The sequence below is a fragment of the Tetrao urogallus genome (genome assembly GCF_951394365.1).
Source record: "Tetrao urogallus genome assembly, chromosome: 2".
NCBI lineage: Eukaryota > Metazoa > Chordata > Aves > Galliformes > Phasianidae > Tetrao > Tetrao urogallus.
In genome coordinates this window covers 35,134,244-35,155,313 of record NC_136814.1, presented here as the reverse complement: position 1 = coordinate 35,155,313, position 21,070 = coordinate 35,134,244, and the positions used below count along the sequence as shown (strand labels likewise).

Here is a 21,070-nt window from a genome sequence, read left to right as displayed (position 1 = left end):
TATGCTTCCCTAGGGAAAGAAAGAGGGAAGATAGGAATAGTTCAGATTTCTCCCCTTTGGGATGGGGTATCATTGCTGCTGGGTATCACTGGATTGGTGGAGATCATTGTTGCACACAATGAAATCCTTCTAAGCCCTCTGTCTGGAGGATTAGCAGTTGCTTATTTCCTTTTTTGGTATGAGAATTGTGAAATTTTCACCACTTTTGTTAAAAATGTCTCTCTTCTTCCTACTCTGCCTTGTCTTAGGAAATGAGCAATCTTAATTAAATATTCTTATTTAAATGTTTGCACTGAAAGGTCTTCTCCTTAGCTAATACAGCTTGCTCTCATTCTTCCTCTAGTTACTATGCTGAAAACAGTGAAACTGCTTAGTTTTGGCTGAAACTTCTTGATGTTTTTAAAAGATTTAGATCTTTATAGAACATAATGTTTTAAGCTACTTTATTTTTAAAACTGAGATGCTATATCCTTATCCCAAATCGCTGTAAAATAAAATGGGTTGAGATAATAAGTTCTACTTTCCTTGGAGGATTAGAGGATAAATTCCACTTATTTCTTATGCAGTAGAAATAGTATGTGGAGCAGAAATGCTAAGTCATGGCTTGAACCAGTGATTGAGCATCCGGTGGGAAGGCAGGGCCAACCCAGGGGAACTCAGGAGCATTGCAATGCATCTGAGTAACCAGAAGGAGTGGAGCCAGGACCCCCTCCTTCCCAGACCTCATTTAAGGGTTGGCAGTGGAGGCAAGGGTACTTTGCTGGACATTTGTGCGTACCTGGGGCCTTCTGAAGGTAAGCAGAGTCTTTCCAAAAGCAGAAAGGCTGCGAGATACAGTAGTTCTAGGAATAAAATCAAGCATAAGTTGCAGCTATCGGAGTTTTCCCAGCATTGTGACAGTATAAATAGAAATTGAGCTGTGACTACATCGTGTCAATCATTTATGATTTTGTTCCAGCTATTTTATGGTGAACAGGTCACTTCAATCAAACCTGATTTCATTCCTTGATGAGATTATGTAGCTGAGCAGAAATAACAGAGGCATAAATATAAAACTTAAAACTGTGCTATATTTGACTTAATACCACATGACTTTCTGTTTTTAAAATATGGCCACTGCAAAAAAAAAAAAAAAAAAAATCAAAGTACATATTAAATGAGTTAAGGACTGTCCAACTGACAGGGACCAAAAATAGTAGGCAGCATGGGAACACTGTTGAATGGAAATATTGATAGTGAATAAGTTGCTTCTCTTGCAACATGGAAGTGAAATGCCTTAAAAGACAGATAATACAAAATAACATAGACAAACCTAGTGGATGGAAGCTAGAGTCAGATGAGATAAAAAAAAAATTGTCTTGAAGATGAGGAAGTGAAGACAGAGCCCTGGAGTGACGGGGTGAAAGAATAGTGAAAGCTGGTGTAGCTGACTGGGTTGTCTGTCAAGTACTGCACTGTAAAGAGGAGAAGCACATAAAGCTTTCATTCTAAAGCTGAATGTAGGCCACATGTTTTGCTTATAGTCTGTCAGACTCTTCTATCTGCAGCTTCTCAGTGAGTCAAATCAGTCTGTCAATGTGCACATTGTTTTTTTTTCAGGACTTCACTCTGTTTCTGATAACTCTCAAATCCCACAAGGGAGTCTGTTTTGGCAAGAAATTTCATTGTGTATCTTAAGGATATAGCACCATGCTCTACTATTTACACAGCCTGTTTATTCCATGGCTAACATTCTAGAACATAGAACTAGCTTGCAGGAGAGCGTTCAACTTTGGCAACAATCTCTGCACTTCTGTTAAGCTCTATATTTCTCAGTGAATGTTCTCTGGAGCGTGCTATGAAGGAAGCCAAATTCAGTTGTTTCTGCAGACCTTTGTATCTATGGGTCTTCGATGTAATTTAAGTAATTTCTCTTGAATTATTTAAGACAAATTTAGTGCAACTTTTCTTAAGATGTGAATCACTTATAATGTGAAAAAAAATTCTGTTGAAGGAAGAAGAATACTGGTGTAACTGGGCGAATATTGTCTTCCATCACTCTATTGATGTGTCATACTGCCTGTATCATACTGCCTCCTATCATCTGTAGACTGAAACGGAAGAACATAACTAGCACTTCTTCCTCTACCTGTAGTGTTGGTGTTAAAATGCCAACTAGAGAACTGACTCCTACAAAAAAGAAATAATTCTCTAAATAGGCATCTAAGAAAATTTATCTTTGAAATAAAACACAAAATGTCTTTACTTTTCTTGGCTTAAATTTTGGGCTTACAGGAATTTCCAGTAATTTCTAGTATAGTTTAGTCTATACTTCTTTTCTGGTCCAATTGTTTTTTTCCATTTACAGAATAGCACTTGAGGTCTGGTTCTCCTTCAAATGTGCTACTTGTCCTCTCAAATCAATGCTCTTTTAAACCAGGCCTTTATTTTTGAACCACTGATTTAGAAAGGCTGTGTCATTCCATAAACAAAAAAAATAAAAATGGAAGTGATAGGTGATATCAGTATCCTCCTTTGGACTATACTAGGTTGTCAGTTATCTATAAGCTGTACTGAGTTTTAGCTGCATGGAGCAAGATCCTCTTACAAATATCTGGATGCCTCAGTGTCTCCATGTATTAGCTAAGAGGCATAGAGAAACAGAGAACAATTTTCATATTTGTAGCATTGTGTGAAAGCATTTGCCAGTGATGCCTATGTGCCTTTATAAAATGTTTAGAACTAGGAGATTTTGGAAAATCAGGAATTTCTACTTTAAACTTCTTAGCTAAATCTGAGCAAGACAGTTACATCTTTTGTTCTTTGTAGTATACTTATGCCTTAAGAATTACAGAAAGCCTTTATTTAGGAATTTCAGCAGATAGTGAGCAGGAACATAGCAAAAATAAATGTACTCCTTGTGCTGTCCACTTCTGTTATCCTCAGAGAAGAATAAGTAGTATAGATATAGAAATTAAGAATTGCTAGATTTACGCTTTTATCAGGTAATCTCTCTCATATTCTAACAGTGTTCTCCCTGCCACGTATATCATTATAATTGCACGGGATTACACCTCTGTTTTCATTAATGTGAATTGTTTGCTTATGAAAAGATGTGCTTGTTGTTACATAAAAGATGGTGTGTATTTCTTACTGTAATTCTCAAAAATCTTATTTTTGTTGTTGCTACTTGTTAATTTCTTTGGTTACTCAGCAGTGTTTCACACAGTAACTGGATTGTTTCTGCTAAGTAGGTGAGAAATACTTGGTGTTCACCTGGGATAAATCACTCCAGAAGTTGAATACTGACTGACTTTTGAGGATTCAGTTGCCAGGACATTATTTTCAGGGAGCAGGACTTTTCGGATATTTTAGCTAATAGTATCAGATGTCTTCTCACATCGCTGTCCTGTAATGCAATGAGTTTTGTTTACTTGTTTCCAAGTAATATCTGAGATTCCTGTTTGTATTCCTAGGCAAGTATATGACAAATATTCTGGTTTCTGGTTGTTAGGGTTTTAAGTCCTTTCATCAGGGCCTATTATATTTCCTAAAATTTAACTACAAACACACACGCAGAAAAAAACACTCTTAGACTTCCTCTGTAGGTGGTCAAGAAGTGCAAAGATTCTCCTTATTGCTTGAGTTTGATAATCTTTTTGCCTCTGTGCCATCTCACTGTGTATGATAGCCTTTGAAGCCTATGCAGGATGCAGCTTGGTTATTCTGGCTGCATAAGTACAAACCAGGTCTACAAGGTGGTAACTTATGAAAAAAAAATTTTAATTGCCAGTTAGTTGTTGTTATCTGACACGATTGTGGAAGACCCAAAAAGTTGGAGATAGCAAAGTCTTCTGTAAGAATTACCAAGCATTCTCCGTAGCCTCTGAAGGGGTACAATTTTCCTCTTGTCTCTTGGAGAAAAACAGTTCAAGAAATCCTTGTAAATGGATTACCGCTTGCACATGGCCGTTAGAAGGGAAAGAAACAATAGAGTATTGACATCACTGTCAGTATTATGGAACCTTTACACTAACAGCAAAATCAATACTGTGTATAACAATTGAAACAAAAGTGGAAGCATCAGCTGCTGCCTCATCCCATCACCAGTGAGAAGAGACCAGCCCCGCTCTCACTGTAAGCACCTTTCAGATATTGAAAGAGAGCAATAACGTCTCTCCTCAGCATCTCCTCTTTCTCAGCCTAAACAGCCTCAGTTCTTTCAGTGTCTCCTTGTAGGGCATATTCTCCAAGCCCTTCACAAGCCCTGTTGCCTTTCTTTGGATCTGCTCCAACACCTCAATGTCCTTTCTGTACTGAGGTGCCTACTCAAGGTGGGACGTTACCAATGTACAGTGACAGGATTACTTCCTTAGTCCTGCTCAACACACCATTCCTGATAGAAGCCAGGATGCCATTGGCCTTCCTGGCCACCTGGCCACACTGCTGGCTCATACTTTGCTGACCAAACTTCGGTTCACCGTCATTTTTGCTTCCTAACTCACTTCAAGGATGAAAACTGTGTATGGAGCACCGCAGATCCCCATTTTAGCTGTTTATCAAGTACTTCCACTAGAGCTAGTGTTGTTTAGAGGGTACAGGTAGGTATAGATTCTTTGAAGATCTGGGGGGAGGGGAGAAAAAGTGACTTAAGTCTGCGTCATTGTTTAACTGTAACTTTTAAAATAATGGTTTTGCTATTGCAGGTATATCAGAAAACATCCTGTATTACAGTACATGGAGTTAATGTAGAAAATAAATATAAGTAAAATAAGTAAGATAAAATCTATTAATAAACCATGGGGTAAGATTTTGAATGGAAATTTTTTAAAGCTTAAAAAAAAAAAAAAAAAAAAAAAAAAAAAAAAAAAAAACATTGATACAACCTGGAGCATATTCCTTTTCTAAACCACTCTCATTTTAGGAAGGTCCATTACATTTTCAAAAATTGATAACTGTTCCAGTATATATGTTTAATGGTCAAACAAAAGCAAATTTCAGAGTATTATAGTAAATTTGAGTCTCCACTTTGCAAGGTTAATTATTTTACGTTATGATCTGTATAATTGCAGGTATATTCAAAAGATGGTTTAATACAAGCATATGTTCTGCATATATTTGTAAATATAGAATCTACCTATTGGAAGCATGTTTTTATATTATTTAATACAAAATACTTATTTCAGAGACATTCATTTTTGTAGGGTTTATTTTTTGGGTAGGGTTTCACCTCCAGTTGGAAATTTGAGTACCTTTAACTTTTATTTTTAATTAAACTGTATCCAAGGAAAAAAAATCCACTTTAACACAGATACATAAACCCTTAACTTCATTTTGCTGTACTCAGAATAAGTTTTTTTCAGTGTTATCACAGTTCAACAAACAGTGTACTTGTGTTGTGTATGTCCTCTTATGTGCAATCTCTGTATCTGTGAGTTTCTGATTACAGGCTGAGCCAAGCTACTGCATTTGTGAGCTACTATTGGAGTTAGAACTCAGTCTCACTAGCTTGGACTGCATCTAGCTGACTATATGAAATTTATGCAGAGATGGTTAAATACTTCTTAAAACAATAGACAAGGTTATAAATTCTCAGAAAATCCTTGTTTAGCTGCTCTTTTTGTTTTTATCAGGATACTGCTTGGATGAATGGATGTGATTTCCTAACTCAGCTGAAATGTGTTGTGGCTGTAACTGAAAGGACAATCATCGTCTGGGACTATACCTCAGTAGGGAAAAAGGTAGTGTGTTGGATCAAGCAAATGTGAAGGGAAATTTAGAGAAAGTTACTTTTTTTTTCAATGTACATTCATATCCCTTTTGCCCAACAGGATGAATGCATTAACTTTTGTCTTTGTAGGAAGGAACTCAATGAAACCATTCATTCTAAAGAAAGAATACTCTTTCCACACCAAATGTAATTTTTAGACTGTCTTAAAACTTGAAAGAAAAAGGAAATTTTTGTCCTATTGTTGTTGCAAACAAACTGACAAAAGCAGTTTGTTTTTCTGCATGTATCTAATGCAGAATGTGTATGTATCTGATGTGTGTGCACGGCTATCTTGGACTGTATTAAAAATCAAGGGACAGGTCTTCCAAAGGAATTCAGCGTATACTCCTTTGAGATAACTTCTTGATTTAAAGAAAATCTTGCTTCACATATTATATTTTTGTTTGGACTTTTCAAATGTAAAAGCTTCTCAATTTTGATAGTATATGTTCAAGCAAGTTTATATTTATGCAAGCTTATACTTTATTACAAAATATGACTTTTTTTTACAAGGATTTCTCATCCATGCTTTGGCTCTTTCACCCAGTTTCTGTGGTTTTCTCAGTAGCTTTGAGGAGATATAAGGAAAAGAAGCAAAGTAAATATTTTTATAATAAGATAAAGCTTTATCATTTTTTCATTTGTTCTCTTAAAATTAATAAAATTAATTGCCTGTTTAAGCACATTTGGTACTCCTAGGCTGTATTAATAACTTCTGAACTGTGTGTTACTGTTCACTTTATGATTAGTGATTCTGTAAATCAGCTATCTCACATCTCCTGTTGACAAAGATGTTGTCTAGAAGAAAACCATTTACGATCTTAGCAAATACACCATCCCAATAAACTACTGAATTTCACAGGGTAATTACTTCAACATCAAACCAATGGAAAACAGTCTGCTCTGTGTTTGCACGGCAACTATGTCTGATCAAGTGGGTGAGGACAATATCCTAATGGGAGATGACAAAGGCTATGTTTACTTACTTAAAGTGACCAGTGATCACTTTGGATTGAAGCAATGTAAAGGTAAAAAAGAATCTCAACTTCAGATCTTGGATTCCAAAGATTTTAACATGTAAGTTATTTATGATAAAATATTTTATGTTGGGCATTATTAGTTAGTTTGGAGTGTTCTCCGGCCGGAGTGAAGGGTCAGCTTCTCTGTGAATTAACCCAACCTAACAAAGAAAATAATTTTTAAAACTGCAAGTAATGTAATTTGCTTGTTGTGTGAAGGAAGTGATAAAGTTTTCAGTAGATCTTACAGTAGAAGGGCTGGAGAGTGAAATTTCAGGGAAGAATTCACAATTGCTTTTATCCAGATATAGGGAAGCCTTATTGTGTCTTATTAAATAGAAGCATCATTATTACTAGAGAAGAGCATAATTCAATTCTAACACTAGCTCTGTTCTAATATGTTTGCTATTGAGCTGAGAGATGTGTTCCGGACCTGGCTTGGATATTCAGTGATAGCATTTATTGTGTATAATCGTACTGACAAAATTTGTGTCCAGCTATGGGCATGTTGCAGTAGATGCTACTAAATCCTAATAATAGCATCTCAATTTGTATCCATAGTGTTAAACGCAAGCTTCACGCTGACTGGGTTTTGAAAGTTAAATATATTTCTGACCTAAATTGTTTTGGATCCTGCTCCTCGGACAGCATTCATTCATTTGTTTTAGATGACATAAAGCGACTAGAGGACAACTTGTAAGTATGTGATAAAGTCAGAAAAACATAACTGCATGAGATTAGTGCCTTGCAAGGTGCCATCTTGCTGTATTGAAGCTGTTTTTTCTAAAGCACTGATAATGCATATAAAAATACCACTGCTTGAATACCTGAACGTTTTTGTTTCCTAGCTTATAATGTAGGCAAGAATTGATGTTTGTGTTTATTGCATCTCTAAAAATAAACTACATTGGCAGTGTTGTCTGATTTAACTTCTCAGCAGGAAAAATATAGTTAGAAAAGATTGCTATGTGTATATCATGTATCTATTTATTTAAACTTTATTTAAACTAAATATCCACAAAACCAAAAGTTTCAGCTACAGATTTAATTTCAAAAGATTCAGTTCCACTAGCTTAAATCAAGAAAACAGTTTATTCTGTGAACTGCAAAATGTTCCATTTGAGTTTTCAGTAAGTTTTGGGAAGCTAGAATTAATTTGGAAAGAAAACAAACTGGAAAATCAGAATAGTCAAAACTGTACATGCTACCACTAATCTGTTTCTTGTGTAGAGTGTTAACCACGAATGTCTTGGTAGGTCTTTCAGTTAACACTAACTTCAAATGCAATAAAATATATATCTATATGCACTTTCATACAATGGCTAACTGAAATTACATTTAGCCAATTGAATAATTACATTATCAAAATAGCTGTGCATCAAATCACTTCTGAAATGTCCTTTCCATAAGTAATTGTGGTTCCATTATATAATTTATTAGTGCTAACAAAACTTGCCCAATTGTTTCCAGCAAGCAGCTGCTACTGTACTTGAAAAGGGATGGAATGTGTCATGTCTCCTATGTGACTATTTAGTTTCTGTGTAGATGATGGCTAATGAGTGGTTATAATCTTTTCCTGTAAAGTATATATATAAAAAAAATTAAGTGTGGCAAAGATCACAAGGTACAAGGCAAGAAAGCCGTGACTTGAGCAAGACCTCACACTCCCCTTATTTATGCTGTTACTGGTAAATAATCAAGACAGTTTGTTAAAGGGTAAAAAATTAAGGAAAAAGATAAGAAATTGTGAAGCTATCTACCAATCAATTACTCGCTATTTTACATCATCAAGAGAAGATTCCTTTGTTAGGGTTCTGGAAAGAAAGCTGTTCTCCCTTTAGTTAATAGAAACTCAACAGTCTTTTATTTAGATCTGCCTAGGAAAAACTTTCATCCTCAAATTTTCCAGAGATTTTCAACATATTTACCAACATCCACAGTTACAGTTAGCGATGCCCATAGTTGTTCTCTCATTCAGAATAAATGAATTGGCTACCTATCTGGATTTCAAAGAAAAAAATATATATCTTTAAGTGTATTCTCATTTCAGTCTGTCTAGCTTAACTATATTGGCGGTCATTGTTTCCTGGCAGAGATGAGTATTAGCCTTGCTGTTGCTAAATCCCAAGTACGAAAAATTCTCATTCATTGGTAGCAATTCATGAAATGTGGAGTGGTGAGGTTGTTCAAATGATGGGCTTAGATTGAACACAGAGTCAATCTCTCTTTGTTGGCTGAATGCCTGTTTTGGTGTTGTGTTTTGTTTTAGTGAATATGAGAGAATTTTTGTAAAATATATTTCAGGAGCTTGTCAGTCTCTTCGTGCTTTTATACAAGATAAAATAGATAAAATAATTACACTGTGTGGACTAATATGAAATAAACTGGGGAAAAATGTACTTGGTCTATGTAAAATAGTAACCACTCTATATCCGAAACAGGCAAAGACGGTTGGTTTAATACTTGAAGCATGGTTTGAGCATATTCTTTTGTGAAGGCCTCCTTTGGCAACAATTACCACTTTAGGATTGTGTTTGGAGTGTGTCTGGCTGAGGATTCAGATGCTCAAATCAGAGACATACTATTTTAGTGGAGAGTGCCTTCTGTTACAGTTTCATTGATGCTAGCATCTAACTCACTTATATAGTATCTTGTTTAAAAAATAAAAAATAATAATTATGTGTTATGCAAACAGCTATTCTATCTACTACAGAGGAGTACAGTAGAATTGCACTTGACTGTGTTTTCCTAATGCTTCTTACTCGATTAACTATTTTATTGATGATTACAGACCTGTAAAAGAATTTTCTGTTCCTAGAGGAGTCAATGCCTTCACGTACTGTGGGAAAGCAAAGGTCATTGTCACTGGGGGTAAGTATGAGGCTTATATAATATTATTTCAAGATATTGTTTCGTTGTAACTTTTTATTTTCAGTTAAAAGATAAAATAAAAACTGAGTTAGTATCTTAAGAGTACAAATAGTGGCTTCCTTCTTAAATTACAGGTAACAGAGACACTGCTTATAATTGCTGGCTCTGAAGAGATGCAGTCCCTCAAAGAAATCTAATAAGGACTCAGTTTGTGTTTGATTCAGGGATTTTGTTATTTATATGACAAAACAAGAGAAAACAGTTGTTTGATCTACTATAAAACAGTTCTCCAAGCTATGGTTATGAGTGATGACTGTTTTAGTCAGGTTTTAGAAATTTCTCCTTGCTCCCTTTGCATTACTCCTTAGCCTTTCTTTCTTGTCATAAGCAGTCACACTGGCCCACCTTAATACTTTCTGTTGCTTTTCTCTTTGATCATGTTTCACCAAAGTTTTGCTGTTTTTTTTTTTTCCTCCCAATAGAGACTCAAAAATAGTACTCTTATAACCATTTATTTCCATTATCTAATATTTTAGGAGCTTTTTTATTGCAGTGGTCATATTTCATTCCGTAGAAATGCATCTAGAGTATGGCAGCAGTCTTGGTGTATTCTGTTTGATATAGTAGTGCTTTGGAGTGACTACAGCGATGCTGTCTGTTGGTGAAAATGGCCAAGGCTCTGTTGCCCAGCCTTTATAATAAGCAAAACATGAAAATAAATTTGAGGGGGGAAAAAGCGCAACACCTAGACAAGGAAATAATGCAATTCAAGATTAAATGAAATTTACTACAGGGAAAACTAAGATGATATCCATCTTGTCTGATATTTATTTTTAGATTTCATAAATTTTATTTTATTTTATTTTTTTTTTTAGACACAAAATTAAAAGGGAAAGTAATAGGGCTATTAGTGAAAATCCTGAAGTACATCCTTTGAGGAGATCTTATTTAGATTGTTTTTTTGTGACAAATAATCAAAGCCTGAAGAAATTTTATGATGATGTAAAGTAGGGAAGCCCTGTAAGAATGTGATTGGTATTTCCTGCAGGTAGAACTGGAGAATTTTACTGTAGTGATAAAGATGGAGTAAAATATCTGTAAGATGGAGTAAAATAGCATGGCAGAAGATGATATACACAAGAAATAATGCTTTCTGTTACACACTGAAAATTGTTCTTAGAGGAGGAAAAAAAATCTAGATAAACTTCCTAGAAAAATAAGAACAGCAGTGGTATAAAAACAGGGCAGTCATGTTGCAATACTTAAGATACTTGTGTACCACTGAATAGTGGAAGTAGCAGAAATATCCTCTTTGTTTAAAATGGTGCTTGAAATTTTTGAAAAAGATAGATTACATATATGTCTGTGTTGACCAGAGACTACACTTGAATTGTAGGGCCTTCTATCCTATCTAAACCACTACCTAATCAGAGTATTTTTGTAAGATAGGCTGTCTTGCCACTGCATTTTAATTTATCTTGACTTTCACTGCAAAAAAAAAAAAAAAAACCACAGAAAGCATAAACAACATGACAAAAGATCAATATTGTGTTCAAGAAGTCTGCAATTATGTCTTTGAAGCGTAACAATTATTCTTACATAAAACAATCTTCCAGTTTGTTCATGCTCATTACACTTATATTTTTGATTTGGAATCCTGTCTATCTTGTTTGCCCACTGATCTTTACTGATGTCAGAAGGCATCCTCCTGCCTCACCCTCATTTGTAGTGCTTAGTCTTGCTGCTTCCCTTGAATACAAAAGAAAGAATTCCTGGGCTGTACAGCTAATAGTCATAGGCAAGAGTGAAAATGAACTGCTAAACCAATTAAAGGATGTGATAGTCCCTTTCAAATTTACTGTGAAGTTTACATCAGACAGGACTACTGCAAAGCTGCACCAGGGCATGCTAGTTTTGTCTTTGTAACCTAAAAACCAGCATTCTTTCTGAGAAACACAGGAAATACAGTTAATGACATAATTAAACTCTTTCAAATGAATATAGGCACCTGAGTTAGTAAAGTCTTGTTGACTAGTAATACACCCTGAAAATCAATGGCCAGAGCAGCTAAATAGTCTAGGAATTTTACATAAAGAATGTACAGGCACTAGTGAAAATAGTTTGTCATATTCAGCAATTAAAAAGAAAGTCCAGCCTTTGATTATATAATAGCTTATTGTGTAATCAAGGAGGATAATTTGCTAATGACTTTGCTATGCCTCAATCTATTCTTATTTAGGGAAGTATTTATAGCACAAGTGGTATGCAAAGTACTGAATCCTACAATGCATTTTTCATTAGGAAGAGACTATTACAGTGTGTTAACACTCCTACTCTTCAATCATTTATTTAGTTGTATTTGAATACTGTAATCAGTTTCACCAGTACTGTGATACATCCAAACTTTGTCTTCCAAATGTTTCTCATTTGTGGTAATGAATGAGAAAGATACAAGCAAAACTGATGCAGAGTTCACTTTTGTTGCTTAAACCTGTATTTCTTTTATGAATGAAATGATATAATCCCATTAGTGGCCAAAAATATAGAGCCCATGGTAGTTTAGAGTAACTTTTGTGTAATATTTTGCATTATTATTATGCTTTAAGTGATATGGTTTTCCTCTTACTCTATATTTATTTCAATTCTAACTATGTCTTAGTCACTACATCAGAGAACAGTTACAGTAAAAAGCAAATTATGTATGTATACAGAAGCTGGAAATTACCAGCTTTGAATAATATGATAAATCATCTTTTCACCCCACTGATTTTTCAAATGCAGTTACTGTTCCCGTGTGAGTAATAAAGCAAAATCCAATCTATTAGTGATTTCTTAGTCTAAAAGTAGCAGTTCAAGACTGATAAAAATGGTCTTCTGTGCTTGCCCAATAGCCTTTGTGCATTCCTGGCATGAATAAAGTTTAAAAATTGATAAAAATTTCATGTAGAAAGCATTTTACGTAGGGAAAGGTTTTCTTTCTTAATGAGGCTAATTTATTTCAGGTATTAAAAAGAAGAATAACAAGTATTAGTGATTCTATTGTTGAAAGTAATTTCAATGTTTGAACGCACAAATAGAAGGAGAAGACTTAATTCTCACTATATTAAGACACAAAATTGCTCATCACTAGTTACCTACCTGCCCTCAACTTGCATGTCTGCTCCCCTTGCCATTATGTATGACCACCCCCCCTTCACTAAGTGGACGTTATTATTTTTTTGATCATTTTCTAAATAAGGTCTCTGAGGGAAAAAAATCTACACCCCAACTCTGTTTAATTATGTGTTAAGCTTTTACAGGGCCAGCATATGTAATCACAGCCAGAGCCTCTGACGTTCCCCTAACAAAATTAAAAGCCTTCAAAATGCTAATCAGTTATGTGGTTTTAATGCAAGTATGGGATCAAGCAATGAATACATGTTAACATGTAAGCTGGAATCCAGCCTTTAAAATGAAAAGTTAGTATTCTCATGTGAGTTGGCTGTGCGCTGAAAGCTGAGACTTATGAGCACCAGTACCTTCATCAAGAAGCTTACTTAACAGTATTAGTGACTATTCAGTCTTTTGAATATATATATATATATTTTTCTGACAGGTCATGACAAACTCCTTCGTTTGTGGCATCCCTATGTTAATACTAGGCCTTCAGGAAAGCTGTCTGGACATCAGCACAGTATTGTGGAAATCGTGACGAATGAAAAAGATCAGCATGTCATCAGCCTTTCATTTGCAAAGGTAAAATATTTTTCCTAATTTCAAATCAATATTTCCAATCAAAATAGCAATGTGTTTCTGAGTAATTAATACTGATAGCATCTAGTCCTAATCTTATTGATAATCTGTTTATTTTAATTAAAAAGTAGGCTTTTAGCTTAACGTTTCCGTATTTTTTTTTAGTAGCAAGACTAGAATTGACATATTTGACTTTTTCTTTGTGTGTGCAAAAAACACATAAATATTAAAATTCTGATATTCTGTGTTACCTGTCAGCTGAATTATGGCAGAATTATTACAAAACTGCTGTCTGAATGCTTAATTCAGTACTAATCATCTGCAACAACTTCCTGCTGCTTCACTTCCCTTTCCTCTCTTTGTCAACCCACCAAATATGTGAGTTTTTTCTTATACTTGCCACTCTAAGCACCATGATCAACTCTCAGCCTCTTTTTGAACAATGTCAGCTATGAAACTTAGTAATTAAAAGTACTGTTTGTGAATAGAAATTGTGCAGATTTTTACAAGTACTGCATGCCGATTCTTATTCATTGCTGGCAAAATGTATAGCCAGTGGTGATGACCATGCTGAAAAAGCATGAAACATTTCACCAGAATACAGACTTTTAAATACTACACAAGCTCTTTGTTAAAGTAACTACATCCTAAGAGTCTCCTATTAGCCTGCCATAAGGATGTCTAGCAGTAAATAATTTCATTATCTGACATAGCAGTGCTTCTACCTGCTGTATATTCACTGGCTACTGCAACTCAATCTCTCATGTTTTTAGGAACAGACAAAAACTGTGAACAAATAGTCTCACTGATAGAGTGAGATATCTCAACATATATAATTCAACACTGTCCCTTCCTCTCTGTGTTTATTTTGCTCATTCTACTGCAACTGGAAGCAGTTATTTTTATTTTTTAATGCTGCAGAACGCTTTCAATACATTCAGAAACCACTGAGGGGAAAAGAACAGTCATAGGTAGGGGCTATTAAACCTGGTTGCAGGAAGAGGGTTGTTCTTGTGGTTTTTCCCTCAGAATGATTAGTGGAAATGAGAAAATTAAGGATAGTGGTATAGCAGTGGTACTGAAATGCTGTGTAGCCGTGAAAACCATTGTGTCTCACTTAGTGTGGAGTGGGAATTTGGAACTAGAACAGTAGAGGTCGAAATATTTTGTCTTGCCTGCTGAATCACTGATGAAAGCCACCCTAATTTAACTAAAACTATTCCTGTGGTTGAATTAGACTGCTTAAGTGAGTCAGGTGAGCAAGATTTGACACTACATGCTTGAATGCCTAAGAACAATCTCAGTACATGTGTTGATCAATGGGGCGAGGATAAGGAGTACCTTCCTACTATAACACTCTGTGCTATCCCTTATAAACAACACAAAACTTTTATTTTCAAATCAATGTAGTTTTTTTTGCCCTTTTTCTCTTTAAAAGTAATTTCATTTTTAATAGCTAATACTTAAAGTAATGTATGTACTTATGCGTGGTGGGAAAGTACTGCAATTGACTCTGTTATAAACATACCTTCCTCTTGTTTTTATTCTGACAGAATCCAGGAAGGATGTCTTAGTTTCAGGTGGGATGGAGTTGTTTTCTTCACAGTGTCTGATATGATGCTACGTTTTGGTTCTAGGAGAAAAAACAATGTTGATAACATACTGATCTTTATAGTTGCTGCTCAGCAGTTCTGTACAGAACCAAGGCCATTCTCAGCAAAGGGCCCATGGACCTGGGATGGAACAGAATTAGGACAGCTGACTTAAACTGGCTAAAGGGATATTCCATAAATATGATATCATGCAGAAGGAGTTTTGTAGGGAGTGGGAGTTCTCTCCCCTGCTACTCAGGGCTAGCTGGGCATTGGTTGGGGATGGTGAGCAATTAATTGTGCATCATTTGTTATATACATACGTGTGTGTGTGTCCTAATTCTTATCCTTTTCTCTACGTTACTAAATGGTTTTGTCTCAACCCATACAAGCGCTACTTTGTGGGACTTTTTTTTTTTTTCAATTCTTTCCCATATCTGACAGGGAAGGGGATGGAATGAGTGAACGAAAGTGTACAAAGTTGTTCAACACTACTTAGCTGCCACAATAAACATCGGTGTGTTAGGAAAATTGTTTTTTCTCCTAGAACAAAAACATAGCATCATACTAGACACTCTGAAGAAAACAGTTCCATCCCAGCTGAAACTAAGACAGAAGTTAATAAGAGCAAGACATGTTATTGGTTTGTATATATTGTGATTTTGCAAATTTACAGGAATCTTAATACTAGCAGACTCTAGCTTTTCCTCTCCAGGTCTGCTGAATGGCAAACTTGCTGTGTAATATCTCACAGAGGAGTCATAAATGTTTTCTGCCTGTCTAGAACCAAGCATGTCATCGTATCAAAGCCTGTGTAGATTACCATCTATGTTTCTCTAGCCTATTTTGAAATCAGATAACATTGCTTTAAGGATGTATTTATAATACGGTCATCCATCTTCCTGAAAAATTACAACAGCTGAGCTGGAAGTACACTGTTTAATTAATGTCTAACCATTGCTAATCAGGACTGTTACTAAAATGTACATCAACAATATTAAATTTAATCCAGAAAATTAGAAAAAGGCATTTGAGAAATCTCCTCCAGATACCCTGCACAGAAATTATTTGGCTACATCTATATCAGATACATTTTCATATACTGCTTTGAAAGTCAAAGTTAATCCTGTCCTTTCTGGTGTGATTTTATGATAATAATTTCTTTATTTTATTTACTCCTCCCAGATATCATATTCTTCTCATATTGCACAAACCTTCAAGAATATTTGATGTTCTTTGATTTTTTTCATCAACTTAACCAACTTCCTGGTATTTGCAATGCAAATTACTTTTTCTCTTGAATAGTCTGCAAGTAAGAACTGCAAAATTAGCATAGAGATGAGCAGGCTCAGGGAGCCTCTTATCAAAGAAGAGCAAGGCTTTTTTAATTGATGCCCAGTGACAGACAGTGGGCAAAAACTGAAACACAGGAAAAATGATCTATGCATCAGAAAGCATTTTTTTACTCTCAGGGTAGCTGAGGACTGGCATAGGTTGCCCAGAGAGGTTGCCATTGGAGACCTTAAAAAGCCTCTGGACGTGGTCCAGTGCAGTCTGATCTGGGTAGCCCTGCTTGAGCCTGGTAGAGCAGATGGATCCAGAAGGTCCCTGCCAAGCTCAGCCAAGCCATGATTCTGTGAAGAAGAAGGATTTAGAACTAATTTTAAATATGCTTTTTTGGCTTAAACCTATATTTTTCTCTCTAGCACCTAAATTTATGACATATAACATACATGCGTGCTTGTAACCAGCGTGCAGTTGGACTGTTTGAGGAAAATCTGTTCTAGTTATGGTGGTATCTTTCCAAAATGCTGTTTCTCAGTTTATGAGAATGCATGAATTGCCTTCATAATTGAATTGCCTTCATATATTCTAGGCATATACGAAGGAAATGATCCAGTAGGTTTTCTGTTTCTGGGCAAATGTTTGATTATTAAAGCGTTAAATTTTTATTATTAAAGCATAAATAATCTGTATTTACTCAGAAGAAAAAAAGATCAAGAGCCATATTCAGCCTGTGTTAATTTATTTAGATTTTCTAACCAAAAACTGAGATCTAAGGATTAAGCTACATTAAGAATGAACTTGCAGACCTGCAGTTTTCTAGTTCCTTTGTTTTTTGATTGGTAAAGGAAGAAATATTGGATCTTAAAATGCAAATGAGGTGTTTACATGAAGAATATTTCAATACTACATCTAAGGTGAGAGCTGCGTCATTATTCTAAGGTAAGCTGAACATTAGCAGGAAGAACATGATTGTTGTTTTGAGCTCACCCAACCCAGGTGTTCAGGGCCACATGTCTGTGCTTGAACCTCAGACTTCTTGCTTCTGACCCACACACTATCTAAATATCCACTTAAACTGTTTTCTGGAAGAGTTAAGGGTCGTTTCGTATTTGTGTGAGTGGTCAGGCAGTTCTATTGTCAGCATACTGAGCAGACAGTACAGACAGATATACAGGTCTTTTACAAAATCTCTGTCGCTGTATAGGACCTAGTAAATAGCCTGCAGACCCATTAATTTGCAAACAGATTCACTGTTGCTTATTACCCAGTTTAATTTTTTTCATTATTTCTCAATGACTGAGAAAGTAGCCTTATGTATTACCAGGCTTGTGGTACTATTTAAGGAAGTGATTTGAAATGTATATTATTTTGAACTTCAGCAGATTACTGTCTCAGTAAGGCACTAGGTATAGGATCAGCTGCTGCATCATGTTGTGTTAATGTGCTTAGAACTAAATCCTCCTTGTCTTTGCCTCAAAAGTAATCCCACTGACATCAATTTGTTTTTAAGTCTTCTAATAACTACGGGGAGTTGTAGTACTTTATAGGATCACCTTCAGAGATCACAGGATGCAAAACTGAACTCCACAGGTAACTTACTCTATTAAATAACATGGCAAGCAGAGCTGCAGTTTGACCTCTGCTTCATGCCTGGTGATTTTTCTTTGGGGGTTTGGACTTTGGATATGAGTTTGTAACTTTTTCACTTGCAGCATGGAACCTTCAATGACACACTGAAGTAGGTAAGCTGTGTAGCAAATGAAATCCCTTAAGAAGAATCTCTGCACCATTTCGGACTGCAATATCCATATGCAAAAGGAATGTCCATGGGTCAATGCTAATTCTGCTAATATACTAGAACTGAGCCAACAAGTATTTTTCATTTAAGTCAGCACTGCAGACAGTATCACTGTTAGTGTAGCTTAAGTTTTCCTGTATGGTGGAAACAGTGTGAAGAAGGAAAACAGTAATTTTCAACAGCAATTGAAGATCCTTCTTTCTGCACTCTGCCTCCACTCTGATTTTGTTTTCTCAAAAATAGTCTGTGTGTGATTTCACAAGACACAGTCAAAAAGCATTTTGCCATAAAGAGTATGTCTTCAAAGGGCTCCAGTGTTTCCCAATGCTTACCATGATTTGGAAGTTCTTTATTAAATTGAACAGTTTTTTAAAAATGTTCCTCAGAAAGTTCCCCCAGTGGCCTCCTAGTTTCAAATTCAGCACAGTTTTTGTTTCTTGTCTTTCCTCATGAATTCATGCTAGTTATATGTGCTGATGCAGATAAGCAGCAGTGACATTATATCACACTGCCATGCTGGTGATGCCTTGTGTTAAAGTTACTTATATGAAACAGTGGTTTATGTTATCTCCCCATCTCCTGCCCCCAAAAAGAGGAAAGGTTGAGTGGAAGGAAGAGATTTATTAATGACCAGGTTTTTGCTTGTATTCACTTGTGCTGTAAAATCATTTTCTCTGTGATTTACTGCTGTGATAAAATGTCAAACTTATGTTTTGACTGACCAGTTTTGCTTGAAAAAAAACATGATACTATTAAAATTGTGTATCTTCAGTTTTATTCCAATTTTTAATAGAATATTAATTTAATAGGTATTTCCAGGAAGGTCTCTGTTCAAGGCCTTATTCTTTTCACGTGACTTGAGTATCTCCACTGATACTTACTTCTGATTAATATTCTGTTCTTAGAGTTGTTTTTACACCTAATTGTGATTGGGCCAGAAATCAGCTTGGAGATTTACCTTCAATATTGCCCTAGCTTTTTCAACTTCCATCACCAATTCTTCTTTGTATTTTTGCTTCTCCACTTTTTTTTTTTCTAGGTGAACAAACATCTTCATAGTTTTCTCTATTTAACCAAGTTTTCTTCAAACACTCTTACTGGCTTATTCCTCCAAAAGGCTCTTTTTGTATGGTTCAGCAATTGCATGCTTGAGTAAATTTCTGAAATAGTCAGAAATCTATTAGAGAAATATCACAGAATGGCCTGGCTTGAAAAGGACCTCAAAGATCATCTAGTTTCAATACCCCTGCCATGGGCAGGGTCGCCAACCACCAGACCAGGCTGCCCAGAGCCACGTTCAGCCTGGCCTTAAATGCCTCCAGGGATGGGGCATCCACAGCCTCTCTGGGCAGAAATATGATGGGCATGGTTCTGAATCAGTACAATTTCCTGTACTTTTCCTTTTTTGTTTTCCTGAAAATAAACAGGGCATTCAAATTTCCTTTTTACTCAAAATCCTGAAACACTTCTATATGTATTTTCCTCTAGTGTCAGAAGTGATCAGTTCAAACTGGTGTATCTATTTCTTTTCTTTCCTTTTTCAAATTTTTTCTGGATCCTCTGTAAATTTCTTTAAAATCAGGTTTTGGATGGAAATTCCAATGATATCTAAATCTGTGTATCTTATCCCTTCTTGATACTGCATAATCCTGAATAATTTCTGTCTATTACTTCTATTACTCTTGCTTTTAATATTTTATACTCATTTTTATTTTGCAAACAGTGAACAGTCTTCTACTTTATTTCTTTCATGATACTTTTTCTATGCTGAGATCGTATTTTAAGTGGAAAGATTTATACTTCAGTACTTTATTGCATACAGAGTAAGAAATGTAAGTTCAGTTGTAGAATGTATGTCTTCTGAAGTAATCATTAAAGTATTCCTAACAATTGCACTGAAGTTTTCAAAGCGTTTACAAACAAATTGAAGTGTTCTTAATTATCGAAAACATGTTTAAGGACTGAGAATACTGCCTATGGATTATAATGGGCACAAACGATGTAAATAGAATAGAAAATAGAATTCTAAATGAAGAAAGAAATGGAATATAATGAGGAAAACTGAAAAAGTCAAAACTCTCGTTATGTTTCAGAGTACAGTTTTCTGGGTGTGTTTTGGAGAAACACTTTCTCTGTTTAAATGTATAAGGTGATTTTTTTATTTTATTTTTTTTGTTCCTGAATAGAAATATTTAAGCTTGTACATAAGAAAACAGGCAGACATAAGACTGCAGAAATCCCTAATATTAAAAAAAAAAATCTAGTCCCAAATTTGCAAGTAAAATAGTTCTCAGAGTGGAATTTTGCTTTCAAATATCCTTCTAATAAAGAGGGATTAAAACTAGAGATTTGAGTTTTCTGAGTTGTCAGAAATGGATTTGACTGTTACTGTTTTCATTTTGAGTTTGACAGATGTCACGTTCATGTTTGTTTCTCAGAGTTCTATGTTCTATGTTGGTGTTGATGGCTCTTAGCTCATCTCGTTCTCAGGTCAACATTGCAAATCTTAGCCTTTCTATGCCTTTTATTCTCATTGAAATCATGATGAAAAATGCCTTAGGTATTTGTCTTGCTTATTTTCAGATGTAACACACTTAACAATGTGACTTTCATTGGATGCTATATTATTTTTCTCATACAAATGAAAAATAGTATCATTACTGGATTTTCAACTGTACTAACTTCCCTGCCCCCATCTCTCTAGATTTTTATAGTTTGGGATCTACAGACCCTTTCAATGCTGCAGGTCTTCCAGGATCAAGGGAGTCCGAGAGCGATTGAGACCCTTGCCATGGTATTTGACAATGCCTGTGGCACACTTATCACAGGTATGTTACTGTAACTAATGTGTGAGAGCTTCCCCCCCCCCCCCCCCCCCCCCCCCCGTATAGATCACTTCAAAAGTAATGTCTCCTATTCATTACCGTGGAAACTACACCAGCAACAAACAGTAAAATGACACTTCTGATAGAGCAGATTCTCAGCTACAAAACACAATTTTTTCAATGTAATGACCACCATT

At 35.4% G+C, this 21,070-nt stretch overlaps 1 protein-coding gene across 1 annotated transcript in view; it reads left to right on the top strand.

Annotated features, from left to right (window-relative positions):
* Positions 1 to 21,070, top strand: part of WDR64 (WD repeat domain 64) — a gene marked incomplete at both ends in the record, with an annotated part of 62,012 nt that overhangs the window by 13,024 nt on the left and 27,918 nt on the right. The window contains 6 exons of the mRNA XM_079550757.1: positions 5,613 to 5,720; positions 6,612 to 6,826; positions 7,330 to 7,464; positions 9,560 to 9,639; positions 13,235 to 13,374; positions 20,753 to 20,876. Coding sequence (XP_079406883.1) covers positions 5,613 to 5,720; positions 6,612 to 6,826; positions 7,330 to 7,464; positions 9,560 to 9,639; positions 13,235 to 13,374; positions 20,753 to 20,876 — 802 coding nt within the window. The remainder of the gene's footprint in view (positions 1 to 5,612; positions 5,721 to 6,611; positions 6,827 to 7,329; positions 7,465 to 9,559; positions 9,640 to 13,234; positions 13,375 to 20,752; positions 20,877 to 21,070) is intronic.